We start from the raw sequence: 16,008 nt of genomic DNA on the forward strand, positions 1-16,008 counted from the left end.
CAGGGTGTTTGGCAGTGAGTCTCTTGCTGTAGCAAAGACTTCATATGAATTTCTGTTTGGTAATTGATTGATGTGGTGTGATATGAAAAAGGTTGTTTTTAATCAAACTCTTGAACTCTCCTGTTGCAGGTCTTGTTTTCAACTGGTCCCCAGTGTACCAAAACACACTGGAAACAGACAGTTTTTCTCCTGGAGAAGCCAATTCCTGTAGAAGCAGGTATATTTAAATTCAGTTGGGTGCAACAATGGTTGTGTTACAGTGCTGTTACCATTAAATCTAGATATAACATACTTCAAAAATTATATAAGTGTCAAAAAGAACTAGTAAATAAATCTTTCAGCTGCTGTTGAAGGAATTTTTTTGTCTCATCAAAGCTGGGAAGTATCTGTATACAAAATTCTTGTTTAAAATTACACATAAATGTATGCATAAGTATCTTGTAAGTGGGCATATCTTATATCTTATACTTGTATAGCTCCATACTGGAATTTTGGTGAGAGAAGTTCTGTGTCAAAGCAGTTCTGATGCAGAAAAATGTAGGACCAGAACACTGCTATTGACATCCTCTTAATTTTGACATTGCTAATATTCTGAAGTATCAAATTTATCAAGTGATTGCACAGGATCCATTGTAGCCCTCCTGAACTGTCCTGTATTTAAATGGATTATGAATGTATGCATGGGTTGTATCTGCCATGATGGGGTTACTCTGTAAAATGAAAAACAGTTTTAAAGAACTCACAGCCATGAATGTGAGCCATTGAAGAATTTAATGGTTTTGTTTGATACATTTTTATAAAATGGTTAAGTACTGTAATAAGTTTCACTTTGAATTTGATGCAAGTAAAAAGGTTTTTGTTGTCATCAGGGATAAGCAAAATTCAGATGATAAACTGTTGAGGTGATGTTTTGGAGACTAGAAAATGATGCTTGTTAGTGGTTTTATTTGTTCTATTTGTGAAATCTTGAAAGTACATTTTATACAAGTAGTCAAATATTCCTTGCTTTATAGATAAAAGTATATCCATGACCCTCATAGAATGGTCATGCAACAGGATGGACATGCAACAGGTCAAGAATTAAAAGTCTTAACCTCTTAGTCCTGTAGAACTTTTTTTTCAGACTCTCACAGTCTTTTTATAATCCAAGGAAATGAAGTAGTTACATTTTGATATATTTTGATAAATATTTTATTTGTGGCCATTTGGCCACTAGATACTCACCACTGCTGAACTCTCACCCAGTGATGAATCACTTGTCTTTGGGGGCCCCTTATCTTTACAGACTAGCAGGGCCAAAGGAGGAGCCTTAGAATGGGGCTCATTTCTGCTGGTCTGTTAATAAACTCATGGTAAGGCGTGGCCCTGAGCTGAACAGTTTGTAAATAGATCAGACATACTGGGGAAAAGCATAGAAAAAATTGTGTAGAAGCTTCTGCACTCGACTGAACTGCTTTTATAGTTGCCTCTTCCAGCTACCAGACATGGCAGCATTTTACCAGGAGCTTCTTTCCTGGAGGCACTGAGGTTTGTGATATCTGACAAATAATTTCTGTCTCTCATGCTTTGACTTTATATTCTTAAACAATTTTTATTTGCACTTTCTTAGGTCCTGTCACTTCTTGGGGTACATCTGTGGTTTGGTGCATTCATACTTGGCTTGTGTTCTCTTCACATTCTTTTTCTAGACAAGGCTGACTAAGGTCTCCTTACTGCTACTCATTAAATCTCAAAGTCATAGAGTGAATTTTTTTAAAGTGCAATGACATTTGTTAAAATATGCACATTATTTCATATTACAGAGATCATTTGACATTTTTCAACTGTGTGAAATTACTGGGAGGTGTGCCCCAGCCTAGAGTTCTGGTTGAGGTGTGGTGACTTTCTGAAGGCAACTGCAGAAACAATGTTCTCTGAAACAGTGAACACAACCAACTTGACCTTCAATATCACTTGTGCTGTAACTCCTTCCTTCCTTTTTATTAGCTCGTATTTCTTAACATTGTTCCCATAACAAATCTTGGTACAGCTGTGTTTCTCTTTATTTCTGCCTGTCTCCTTCTCTTTGTAATTATTTGAGTTCCCCTTTCCTACCCTTTTACCCATTCTGACTGCTTTTATATCTTGCATGAAATTACCAATTAAATCTAGGATTGTCTGCCTTTTGCTTCTAGTGTTAGAGAACATTCTGAGAGAAACTCCTGATGTAATTTCCTTTTCTTTTGTAATCCCACTCTTAATTTCTGTGGGATATTTGTTGCTCATTGATGACATAAGCCCATCAAGCAGAAGGTTTATCCTGATATGTATATAGGAATGTATAATGTTAATTTATGTGATTTTTCTGAAAAAAACACTCCCTCTGACTTTGATACTTCTCCTTCATTGTTCCAAAATTCTTTTTCCTCAAGACATGTTGCTATAAGTACAGATTTCCCTATCTTCCTCATCTGTATTCTTTTCTTTGTCTAAATAGTAACTTGAATATTCATCTTGATAATTTGTGGTTAGCCAAATTTTTTGTTATTTCAGTCTTTCCATTTTCTCAAGTAAACAAACAGTTCAAACTCATTTTGCAATCTATTTCAGCTTGCATCTCCAGCAGTTTCTCTTGTCCCATCTATTAATGAATTAGCACTGCTTGTTACCCTTTCCCACTCAGCCTGGCATGTTCAACTGAGCTCCACTGTGAGTGCACTGAGCTTTTAGGGAAACCCTGTCTTCAAAAGGGCTTTCCTCAGTGCAAGTTAACTGGAGGCAAAAGTAACTGTATTAGATTAAACACATTTGCATCATTTGAAGCCTTTACATCCATCTCTGTGTTTACTGGTATTCATCAGCCCTCTCTATAAATTCTTAGATTCAAAAATACATTATGGCAATGGGAGAAACTTCAAAGAAGATGCACTTTTGACTAAATATATTCATAGAATCATTAAGGTTGGAAAAGACCTTTAGGATCATGGAGTCAAGCCATTAACCCAGTACTTCCAAGAACACCACTAAACCATGTCACTGGGTGACACATCTACAGTTCCCTGGGCAGCCTGTTCCAGTACTTTATAACCCTTTCCATGAAGAAATTTTTCCTAATGTCCAATCTGAACTTCCTCTGGTGCTACTTAAAGCCATTTCCTCTTGTCCTGTTGATCATTACCTGGGAGAAAAGCAACTCCCACCTGGCTACAAGCTCCTTCCAGGGAGTTGTAGAGAGCCCTGAGCCTTTGAGCCCTCCCAGCTCCCTCAGCCACTCCTCATCAGACTTGTGCTCCAGAGCTGCCCCAGCTCAGTTCCCTTCTCTGGACACACTCCACCACCTCAAAGTCTTTCTTGTAGTGCAGGACCCAAAACTGACCCCACCATTCGAGGTGTGGCCTCAGCAGTGGCCAGAACAGGGGGATGGGCACTGCCCTGCTCCTGCTGGCCACACCATTGCTGACACAGGCCAGGAGGCCATTGGTAAAAATAAACTCTTCTTTTTTCTAGTAAATATTGGGAAATAAACAGAAATAATGCAATTTGAGTCTTAAAATAATTGGACCGGTGTTATCATGGTGGCATTTGATTGTAGCTTTCTAAAAGGTTGTGAAAGAAGAATTTGCTAGTGGAAACACAATTAAATGTTTTCTTGTTTTGAAAGTATCTTTCAGACAGGGCAGTGGCTGTTTTTGCCCAGTGAAGAAAAATGGTTCCCTCAGATTTTTAGTTCCGAATAAAATAGTAAGGCTGACTAAAAGTCCCTTATCAGATGCTTTATAGCTTTTGGGGCAATGCCTGGAGTGGCTATAAAGCACTGATTGTATTTGGTTTTTCTCTGTAAAAGAGGTTGAGTTTATAGATATCCAAACCTGCTGGGTATTTAACTGGAAAATGCTCCTTTATGCCATAGCAAAATTGTTTTGTTCTGCAGTGTGAACTAGCTAATTTTCTCAGCTGTTTGATGCCAGCGTATTTGCTGTAAAAATAGATCTATTTTCTCAGCCATAAAAAGGACTGAATGTTTTGATCTATTCCAACGATAGCAGAATCAAGCAGTTGCAAGTCAAAGGATGGGTCTTGGAGCTCATCCTGCTTCCTCTGCTGGTCCTGCTGCAGCCTGCACTCCACTTAGGATGTTTGTGCATCTCTGGGATGGAGTGGGAGAGGTGAATTCTGGGTCCAGAGGTCTGGACAGTGAGGCAATAAAAAAATCTACACCTTGTTAATTGTGATTATTTGCCACTGAGTTTCAGCTTGATACCTGTGTTAGATAGCTTTGTATAAAATGGATATATGCAAATGGATATATTTAATGGCTAATTTCTGTTCATTTCATTTAGATTTAATGTGTGAGCAGGGGATAGCCTCCTACTACTCGTGTTCTAAAAAAACAGTTTTCTTCCTCGTGGTCTGTGACAAGGGACTTGAAACAGATTTTCAGTCAAGTAAAACAGAATAGCATCAGCATGTTGGATGTGCTTTAACTGTTTAGCAAGCAATTAAAATTAAAAAAACTGGAGAAAGAAGCAATATATCCTGGGTTTTCTCAGACAAAACAGTGATGTATTGTAGACTCCCTACAGAGTACGAGCCTTCTCATAGAGCCTTTTCAATAGCTTGAACGTGTCTTTATTTTGAAGACTGAAATTGAGATGCCAAAGCAGTATCCTTTTCTCCTTAATGGTCCAAAAATAAGTCTTTTCCTTTTGTTGTTTGTTGAAATATTCCTGCTAAGCAAACAAAAAATCATGTCATTCTTATTTGGTTGTCTCAAGAATTTACTGAATTCAATCTCTCATTGAATTTCAATTTCAGTGAATCAAATGCTTACAAAAATTATTTTAAAGAATCCTTTCAGTAATAATGCATTAAGTTAAAACCTACCCTGTATGCAGGCAAATTCTATTAGCAATAAAACAGCCTATTGTCAGCATTGTGTGTTCTTATATTGCCTTGCAGTGAAAATAAAACCTTGATTTGTTTTTCTGTGGTATTAAAGGGGCTAGCACAGCAAAGCTGGAGCAGAACTCACATGACCAAGCTCCTGTAAAATCCTTGATTATCTTCAACTCCCCAGTCTCTGTAATTAGAAAGCTGTTTGTAAATTTACAAACTGAAAGAATGTTGATTTGTCTACTTAGACAGCACTATTAAAAGTAGGAAAACAACACTGGCATGATTAATCTGTCTGAATGTTTTGATCCTATACTGAAATACTTCAATATTGTGCATCCCAGTTGGATAATTTGGCTCCTAATTGAGATTTTAGTGTCTGTTTGCCTGTCTACAGCTGCAACATTGTGTCTATAGTAATCTGTCTCTTGTTTATTTACAAGTGGCACCTCCAAAAATTATGCTGGCTTTTAAAATCTAGTGAATGTTAAAACCTGAATTTTGAGATCACACTAAGTCTGGCAAGTTCCTGCATTGTATTTATCAAAATCTCCATTTTAAAATGACCCTGCTGACTTTTCAGAAACATTTCTAGGGCACTAAATTGAGAGAATCTCTTCTCCTGGCTGTTCTGTCTCATTGAAAGAGAATAGAAATCCCATATTTAGACAGGAAAACTTGGATGGACTGAGTACACAGATGTACCATTTTGGGAATACAGGTCTGTCATGGTTTTGATTCAGGGCAGAAACACTGATTTACTTGGGAGAGGAGACTTCTCTCTTCAGTCTATGGAGATTTCTCCATAAGAAACAGTTTTCTTGTGGCCTTGATGTCACAGTGATCAGCCATCCAGGAGAATGGAAATCTGATCACGATGTAAAAAATCCCTTCCTCGAATAACAGTCTTCCCACAACCATTATTGAGGACCATATCAACTTATGGGGCGTACTTTAATGACTATAACAGTTCAAACAAAAGCTCTCTTCATCTTTGAAAACAGAGGTCTTTCTTCTTCTTCCCTGGGGAGCAGCAGGGAAGACTCTCCTCTATAGTCAAAACTGTGGGATCACAGCCACTTCAACATCTGCTTACTTTAGCACGAATGCCTCTGCTCATCTCTAGAGTTAGAACATTCATTCACCCTGTAATACATCTTTATGTGTTAAAGGGAAACAAGAGTCTCCATAGCTTAAGAATTGCAATCCACTACTCTCCTCCTTGTCTTATCTGGGACCTGACTCTTCCCTTTGTCTGACCTTAGTATTTTTATGCTGTTTGTGTGCATATCTTCATCTTTTCACTCAGGAGGGAGAACAAAGTGTCTGCAAGTCTCATTCTGGGCTGTGAAAGAGTTAATACCTTGCCTGGGCAGCAGCTGGAGCAGTTGGGGTGGAATATTTCAGGCCACACTGGGGCCAGGGCCAAGATAGCAGGAGCCCAGCAAGAAACGGTGGTGGCTGCTCTGGCTGCATGGCTTTTTTCTGGCAGCTGAAAACAACTAAATACAGCTAAAAACAGAGCCAGACCCACGGGCTGTGTGGAGGGGGCCCGGGCTGGTGTTACCTGTACTGGAGCCAGAAGGGAAAGAGAACTTTCCCAGGGTTTGTTCATTTTAAAATGTGAATCTCACAGGGGCGTGTTCATCTCTCTCAGTGGTTTAACCAGTTGTCAGTTCTCAAAACCAATAATTGATTGGTTTTTGTCAGACATAGAGGAAAACTAGCTGCTCCACTCAGAAAAAATCACTTCCATAGGTTGTCTTTAGTGCCAAACCAGCACAGGTTCAAACAGCAGCAACAATCTGGTATTTGCAGAATTTTGTCACAGTGCTGAGAGAAAGCTTGGGCCAAGGCTATACAGTTTGGAATCTCCACTGCAAAAAGTGGAGAATTAAGCCAGTTCTAGGTGAGTGAGTTTGGCCACTCTAACTCTACATTGTGGAGGACCTGGCCTTCATCATTCCCTGTGACAACTCTCTGTGGTGCCTGAGCTGTCTGGAGGTCTCTGTCCCCTGTAGTGCACACACATTACCTTAGGCAGCCACACAAGCCTGTCTTGCCTTGCCCAGCTGGCAGTGCTGACTTCTTTGCAGCAGCTTCATTCCTGGGTTGTCTTGGGCAGTTGAAATGTGTCAATTTGGTACAGAAACTCCTCAGAGAATATACTCAGAGCATGCATGGAGAAGACAGAACCTCAGGGTAGTTTCAGCAGAGGTTGAACAGTGATGCAACAGAAAGGTGTTAGAAAATAGTTTTAAAAGTAGCCAATCCAGAAGAAGGGTGTCACAGGTCAGATGGGGGATACAAAAGGCAGTGGCTTCTGCTCAGAGCAGAAGCTGCTTGTTGGGTCACACTGGGTTGGAGATTTAGTAGGAGAAGTGGCCAGAGAGGAAGGTGGTAGTCTGTGCACAGCTGCAGGTGCCTGCAGTTTAGGAGGATGAATGGGAAGATTAATGCTAAATTCCCGAGTTTAAGGGAAATGTTCTTGGTCCCACTGCCAACTGTTTCAGTGTTTTCTTGTTTTCCACTGTCAGAAGACAGGTGGTATATGGAAACCACTTCCTACCCAGTGTAATGCTTTTGAGACTTGCTGTTTTTTCTGTTGCATACTAGAACTCAGTGTTGTGTTAGATTTTGGGTCCAGTTATTTAAACTAGATGGTGTTTGAATTGTCAGCTTCCAGCAAAGACAACCTTGTTGTGCAGAGTGGTATCAAATCGTGCTGGTTTGTGACTGGAAAGGCACAAATTCACTCAGTAGTTCTTCAGAATGTAGGGGATTTGTAAAGGTACATTTCACCAATAGTTCAGTAGTGTGTGTTTAGCCCAAAGCCCACTGCGATTTTCTAGCAGCTCTCTGAAACAATTCCAGTGAGCACTTCCATAAGATTCTTACATTTTAATGGTGTTCAGAATAAATAATGGTTTGAATACTGTGTTCTTGTCCCACTGTTAGATCATAAACTATTTCAAGGGAAGAAAAGAAGGAAACTTGAAACACCTTGATTGCTGGCTGCCTTTGGTAACTCTTTGAATCTCATTCGGGATAAAAGAAAGAAGAGACAGCAAAGAGAAAGGCAGGGTAGTTCTCACATTACCAGCTCATTGCCATAGGTCATTCCAAGCTTTAAGTGGCTGTTATGGATATGCATGCAAGGGACTGTGTAGAATCTTTGGTTTTGATCAAATCCTTTGTAGACTGAAAAAATCATGATTTGTTGGGCCTGAGCACTCTTGATGATAGAGGATCTCTGCACTGAGAGATTCCTTGGCTCACAGACTGCAGGCTGGCCCCGTGTGTCATTGTATTGCACAGACATAAGTGACAGGTGCAATTGCTTACACTTTTACTGGTGGTAAAAGTCAGAACCAAAATAAACTGGTTCAAGTGTCCAGAGCACAGGTACTGCAGAGCTGCAGTCAGACATGCTTCATGTGACAGGGAGTCAGTATGGACACAGGCATGTCTTTTTTCCTGTGCTAGCCAAGCTTACACAGCACTTCTGAATTCTGCTTTTTCCATTTGGGGGAAAATTTCCAGCCTCTCCAGGGTATAATGAAAATGCAGGGAGGGGATGGTAATGGATTCAGTTTTGTCCTAATCAAACTGCAGTGGCACTGTGTGGTTTGCTTGCATTCAGCTGAGCATGATAAGAGCAAGGTGATGCAGCTGAGTCCCAGAGACAGCTTCCTCCAGGCAGCTCCTAGGACAGAGAATGGGGGTAAACATCCGTCATTTTCTATCTGCATGACATTGATTAATTGTTCAGAACTGCCTTTTCGTTACTGCTGTGGTTTGCTTCAGCCCTCAGAAAAGGCTGCTCAGAAAAGCACATTTAATGTGGTTACAGCATAAGGAATAGCTGGGAAAAAATGAATGGAACGCTTTGTACAAACCAAAACTGAGGGTTCTGTTCTATGAAGTCAGCTATTTATGAAATTATATTTAAATTTTTGCTTCATTTGTTTTATTGTTTTGTATTAATGTTTTAAATGGGAAGATTGAATTATGGATTAATTGAAATAATGGAATTTTTCTCAGATACTCTTTAATCTTACTGAATTGTTATCACAATGGATGTTAAAATAAATCGGTCATTTTGTAGCAGTTTTGAAAATCTGTGTGTTCAAACCAGGTTAAATTCCCTAGCTGGAGTGAAACAATAATGCCCTTTTTTCTTTATCTTGTTCTTATGTCTGGCAATCCCGTCTCTGTTTAAATAATCTGTGAAACCATTTTCCCAATTCTCTGCAAATTGCATTGTGTTATGTCTTTTGATTCCTAATAACAAAGCTGCACAGGACTTATAGTGGAATCTCCAGCTAACTGTTACATCATGAAAATACCCCAGAATGATTTTTTTTTTTTCTTCTGACCGTGGTACTACAGTCATTCTTGCTGATAAGCCTTCTTTGATATTTGTGCTGCAACCTTTAACAAAATGTCCTGCATTTATAATTTATAATTTGGAGTTTCTGTCAGTTTACTGTTTGTGGATGCAACTGAGAACTGTGTCAAATGGAGACCTCCAAAATGCTTCTGAATTTGAAACTAGCTTAGTTTTGAACTTGCTATTTGTTTTCATTTTTGCAATAAGAAAGCTTTTTAAGAGGATATTAACAATGGCTTTTAAAATCACAGTGAGTAATGAACAGCTGGAGAATAGTTTGGATCCAGTAAGATAGAAAAGTAGCAGCAGTGGATGTGGTGGTGTGAGCAACGAAGAATGGGGCAAGGGAGGCCTGATGGAAGAGTAGCAGGGAACTTCCTGCTCTGGATTTGGATCATGGTTTGCTGTCATGTGTTCAGCAGAATCATCTGTGAGGATGTAGCTCTTCGGGGTTTAAAATGGTGGGATGAGGTGGCTCAGCAGTGGAATTCCTAAATGTACATATTTACAAATGTGTGTGTTTATATTTTGTGGGTTGTATATTCCTAATTTACAAATACTCCTTAAATGAAAGGTCTTAGTAAGGACTGAAAAGAAATTGAGATTAGGTTTTTTCCTTCTGTGTGAAAGCATTTGTTCTGGGTGTAACTGAAGGACATGCCTATCAACTGTTATGACACTGACACTTTGTAAAACAAAACCTGCAACTAATAATGTATATACCTGAAATGCCACAAAGATTTCTCTGGTAGTTTCCTGCCAAATAAAAAAAATACCGGGTCAGAACTTAGATGAAATGCCATGCAAATACAGAACACATGACCCATACAGCAGGAAGGAATAGGCTTTTGTGGCTACGTGGTTTTAGTCCAAGTTGGTGAATGTATCCAAGGGACACAGTGGTTTTCCCCAGCCACATGTGAAACATTTGGCATATCAGTAATTTGGGTGAACCTCTAAGAAGTGAAGCATCAGCCACAACTCAGCACCTCTCCAGGTTTAACTGCAGTTAGTTTGACTTAGGTTTCTTGTCAAGAGCTCTGAAAACTTAACTTGGAACAGTTTCTCATGCAACATGGATGCAGTGCATCTTTGCTGTTACTGTGAGTGATTCAATGCTGTAACCAGAGCAATTCCCTTCTTATTTTTTCAGGAGAGGCCCTGAGAGGAAAGATCACAGTCCGCAAAAACAGGAAGGATCCACGGTCCCTCTTCATCACCCTCTCAGTGAAGGACACCCAGCAGACCTACAGCCTCCAGTGAAACTCTGTCCATGTCTGGGAGGGCTTCAATTCCAATGCTGCATTTGACTGCTGATAACTGTTCTGAAATACCCAGAAATGGTGAACTCTTGGGTTTGTGTGTATGTGCACACATGACAATATGGGAACTGAGATTTACAACAAAATCAGATTCTGCTGCTTCACGTGGTGTAAGGAAAGCAAGAAAGATGGGCTTGGGTTACCTGAGACTGCTAGGTGAGAAAAAATGAGCCTAAAGTCTTGCTATAAGGAAGAATAAATATGATCTCTCAATAATGTTTTATTCTTCCACTGGCAAAATCCTTGTATTATATTTTTTTATGAAAGAAGCAGCTAAATCATGTGTCAAGTGCACTTCAGCAGTAGCTGAAAAATCCCAATGGGAATAATTTTGGAATTCCAACTGCAAGATTGCAGCAACAAAGATGGTATTTTTACTACACTTCTGCAGTTTAAAAGTTGTACACATTTCAGTTACTGTTGTCTAAATAAATGAACCTAGTGTGATACATAATGCAGTTGCTGATTCCTTGTGTTCTGTGTAATTGGAAATTCTGTCTATCCTTTGATGGCTCATTTATTTGTGCCTACAGTTTTTCCTCTACTAACCTGTTGAGACATAGGTGGGTGGAATCGTGTATCTTAGCAGCTTTGGGAAAAACACAACAAACAAAAAGCAGTTGCTGGAAGGGTGGATTTGGTTTGGCTTCTTACAGAAACACTGGACACTCAAGGGTTGCTGTTCAGGAAAGGGGGGTGTGTGTGTAGGTGTTCATTTGAATTCCCTTTAGGCTCCTTAAATGTCCTCAGCTCACATACACGAATGCTCAGGTACTGATTTTAGATCCCTTATGCAAGTAAGACTGCACACAGTTCTTAAATTCTATTTTCAGGATAGGCTTTACTATAAAAAAACTTCATAAAAAATGAGACAATTACACACACAGAAAGAATGAAAGATGCAAGTTTTATTTCCCAGTAATATCTGAGAAGTGGGAATGTGCTGCAGTTACAAACATGGGTGAGTCTGTGTGCTGGTAACACTTGTCTACCTTGGTGACATATATCCATTTTGGTCTTATTCAGGGCCCTTCTAATTTGAATTTTTTTATACTTCTGCAGATTCTTTGTTTGTATAAATGTTGCTGTAGAAGGCAAGAAGAGAAGCAAAAGAATGCAAAGGGAAACCAGTGCAAAGCCCTGGTAGGCAGTTTATGTAGGGCTAAAAGTTAAAAGAAGCTTGAAAATGTGTAAATGCTATTTTAAAATAAATAAATAAACCCCCCAAAAAAACAACTCCACTGAGAACAGAGGATTTGGTGTCATCTAGCCAAAAGGAAAACGTTCTGGAAAGACTTTCATTAAAGTAAAGCCTGAGGAGGGTCATTTAATAAAGGCACTGGATTTTCAAAGAACTTCAAATACACAAGTGGACATGGATGTAATGGTGACTGTCTGTGGAAATAACCCATCAATTATAGGGGGCTTTTTCAGTCTAGCAGTTGAATTATATGGGATTAACCTGACAGCACAATCAGTTATTTACATTTCCTAATTGTAACTCTTAAGAATTAAATATTGTAGGAAACGGGATCAATAAACACTCACTTAAAGGGATTCTCATGATTGAATCAGAGGCAGAAAAGTGGAAAGTAACTATTTGAAGTAGAAATGCCCTTAAATTTGTCCTGTGACAGACAATAATCCTTCGTACAAATGTGATACTTTATTATATGGCACGTGTCAATGTGGCCAAAGTTGCAAATAATCTGTAGCTGAATTAAAAATAAATAAACAAAATTCTGGCATTCTGCATAGTTCATGGAAACATTTTCTCCAGGTGGTAGGAACAACTTGTTCATCAGTCATTGTGTATCAAGTTTAGGTATTTTTTAACAATTGGGGTAGCCACAATTTCAGGCCTAAATTTATTACTTTAGTGTGTGTTCCTGTATTGAGAACAGAGAGAACAAAAAGTAAGTTATAGAGAGCCTGAATTTCACTTATCATCTGACAGCATTTGTCTCTTACACCAGCTCATCTAAATTTACCTCACTGGATTTATTTCTTTTGCAACAACATCTTATGTGACAAAATCTTTTTTTTTCTTTTCCCCAACTAAGCAGTATCAAAATTATATATCCTATGGGTTAGATCTCTGTAACTTTGCAATTCAAATGAGGCATTTAGTTACCTGCCTCTCTTACAGGTCTGTTTTCTCCTTTCTTCCCTCTCCTTCCCTGGTGCTGCTGTGGGCAGATGCAGTTTTTGATGCAGAAGCAAACCCCACTGGTGGCTGCTGCTCTTCACTGCTCATTCTTCACGTCCTGATTCTCATCTGACATGATCCACAGAGCTGGTTACTGCTGGCTCGTTTCCAGAGCATCTCTCGTCTCTGGCCTTTGGGATTTTCCTGCTCTCATGTTTTTCATTAGTTTCCATTTTGTTTGAACTTCTAACGTGCCCTGACAGCATTCCCTTTTTTCTGATGACCACCTCTGTCGTGTCTTGTGCTGCTCCTCTTCTCCCTGATCCTTTCATTTGAAATGTTGAATGTGCAGCTATTCTTGGGAGATGCAACAACCCTTGTACAAATCTGATCTTTGCCTCAGCAGTCAGTACTGCTCAGAGTGTGCCTGACTTGCAGGCACAGCAGAGAGAGGATGCAGATGCAGCAAGACAGATACAAAGGGTTGTCACAGGCCTTGAAATCTATGAATAAGTTGTTGTTGCTAATGGAGAACTGCCAAAGCACATTTTAAAACTCTAATTGGGTCTATGATGCATATCTAGGAGGATATAAAGAAAAACTAAATACAATTGGTAATTTCAGGTCAGTTGTCAGATGTGTGAAGAATTAGAAGATGAAATTACAATACTTTCCTTAATGTGAAATTTCATGCATAAACGAAGCCTTTCCTTTGACATCAGAAAATTTAGGACCCTTAATTCACTTTATCAATTCATTTTATGAAACTTACACTCAGCAAAGGGCAAATGAATACATGGGGGTAAAGGCATGTCTGTTTTCCAAGAGGATAAAATTTGCCTGAGCCAAATTGCAGGTGGCAACTACAAATTTACTAGGAAAGTGTCTTCATTTGCAAAACCAGAGAGCCTGTGTGGTAGGTATTAGCAGTGTCATGTGAGTTTGTATATAGGAGCATTTTTGGGGGGTTATGGGGTTTGGGGTTTTTTTTGAAACTATGTTTTTGCTGTGCTTAATAATGATGTCCAGCACTTCTGAAAAATACTGCATGGACAAAAGCTTTTAATGTTTAATCCCATAGTTAACCTTTTCCTCGAGGAGTGTTCTTTATCAGCAGTTATCAATGTCTATTCATGCTGAAGCTATTTGCAGTATACTTAGCCCAAAGTTAGAGGAGTTAAGATTGACCAGTGATTCATAAAAGTTATTTTAATATTCAGATAAAACCTGAAGGATGGCCTGCCTTCTACTTGCAAATCTGTGCCCAAATTCTGTATACTTGAAGATAAATAACCCACCTGAAATGCTATGGATGCTTACAGCTCTACTACTTATTTAGATGTTAATGATATATTGGGTTTTTTGTTTTTTTTTAATCTTGTCTTCTGCAGTGCTTTTAAATGTTCAGCTAAGCTGCAAAATTATCTTGCTGCTTCTACCCATCAGAGAGCAGCTAAGCAAGACTGACAAACTTGAAAGCTTCTGCTCCTTGGTTACTGAATGACTCTTCAGTGAGCACCATGCTGGGGTCTCTTAACAGGATTTTGGTGTGTACACCTCAGTTTGACCTTCTAAATTCTGTCCTGTGGGGTGTGCTGTAATGAGACAGATCCAGCTTCTGTGATCCAGAGAAAAGCAAAGCCTCAATTTCAAATAAAGCTCTACAGAGGATTCAGAGAGCTGCTTTGGGAGATACAGTTTCTAACTAAAAATGTAGGCTGCTAGCGAGGTTTGAAGAGTTTTATTTCAAGGATGTTTCTCTCTCTCTGTTTAATAGTGCCTGAAGTTCCCAGCAGTAATGACTCTTAGCATTTTCTGTCCCTGGTTTAAATTATCTGAAGGAAAAATTGCAGAAGTGTGTCTTCCCCGAGGTTGTGGAATGACACAGCCTGGCTATGGCTGGCTGGAAGAGGTAGGAGGGGGAGTTGGAAGATCAAGGGTTGAAAGTAAAGGCTTGTGTGAAGAATAAAGTGAAGATTTTATTTTTAGGAACCAGGTTTAGAGGTACAATTTGTTACTGCTTTTACTACATGGATTAACTGCATAGTAGCAGCATTTAGGAGTTTTCAAAGGCACCCAAAAATAAAGTCGTGGCCATATATCTGAATACACAAACTTAGAAAGGAATGGCAAAGACATTTTATATTGTTTTGTTTATCCAGGCATTGACACATGTTAAAGCTGGTGAAGTAGTGACATCTAATTAAAAGACAAATGCCTTATTACATGGAAAGGGAAATTTAAGGGAAAATCTGGCTTTTAATGTTATGAGCACTGCAGACAAATTTGCAGGACTTATGTGATTAAATAGGTGTAGCAAACATCCAGTTTGAATTGCTTTTATATAACTGGACAGAAACCTGAAGATGATTCAGTTTTCCCAGTTTAGTAAAAGTTAAATACATACTGTTTGATATAATTTTTGACCTCACATTAATTTCTTAGGTCAATAATTAATTTCACAGGGAACCGTGGTATTGGTAAATACCAATTTAATGGTATTGTTGAGCAGCAAAGAGAAGGAGAAGCCTTTCTGCTGGTGAGGTACCATGCACACAGGAATTATTAAATAGGATATTTTAAAAGCTCATGCTTTTTCAGCACTTGAATGTAATGTGTAAATATCTGTTCCCTGGTGCCCACCAATTGGCTCAGACTTTTTATCTGCTCTGCTAATTCCCATATATCAAAAAAGAAACAAACTTCATTTCTATTGCTTTCTGAGTGGCAAAGGTGTTACTGGGTTTCTTTGAATTACTGATGCCTCCAGGTTCCAGTGCTCTCTGAACTCCTCCAGGGTAAATGAAAAGGCCTCACTCATCCCATTGAAACACTCATGAAACAATTTCTGGATTTATAACATTTCTACTGCTGTTCCTCTAACAATTAACCAAAGTAAAATAAAAGACTCTTAATGACAGCGATAACAAATTAAAGAGGAATAAAGCTTACTCAACATGTTAATTCTATTTTCCACTTGGGTACTACTCAAAACATCAGTGCAAACAAAGTAAGAGCAAATATGTCCCCTGGAAAGCAAACTGGCTGAAGTTAGCCTTTCACAAGTAAGAACTACAACCCAAATAAAATTACTCTCCTTGGATTCAACTGGCAGATGCTAAAATAATCCCCCTTCACATGGTGATTTTAGAGGCTTCTCAAATTATTTTGTTTTCTTCCAAGGACAAAAAGATGAAACAGGGGATACTCATATTTTCAGGGGTTTTTTTCCTTACCTTTCTGGCATCTTGATACATGATCCCTTCCTATAC

At 38.9% G+C, this 16,008-nt stretch overlaps 1 protein-coding gene across 1 annotated transcript in view; it reads left to right on the forward strand.

Annotated features, from left to right (window-relative positions):
* The window catches only part of PRMT3 (protein arginine methyltransferase 3), a 141,329-nt gene extending 130,288 nt beyond the window's left edge, over positions 1-11,041 (forward strand). Inside the window, exons 17-18 of the mRNA XM_088175741.1 lie at positions 130-217; positions 10,419-11,041. Of these exons, the coding sequence (XP_088031867.1) occupies positions 130-217; positions 10,419-10,528 (198 nt within the window). The 3' untranslated portion in view covers positions 10,529-11,041. The remainder of the gene's footprint in view (positions 1-129; positions 218-10,418) is intronic.
* The last annotated feature ends 4,967 nt before the right edge of the window (positions 11,042-16,008 follow it).

This window comes from Sturnus vulgaris, chromosome 18, assembly GCF_052056855.1.
Source record: "Sturnus vulgaris isolate bStuVul1 chromosome 18, bStuVul1.hap1, whole genome shotgun sequence".
Classification (NCBI taxonomy): Eukaryota; Metazoa; Chordata; class Aves; order Passeriformes; family Sturnidae; genus Sturnus; species Sturnus vulgaris.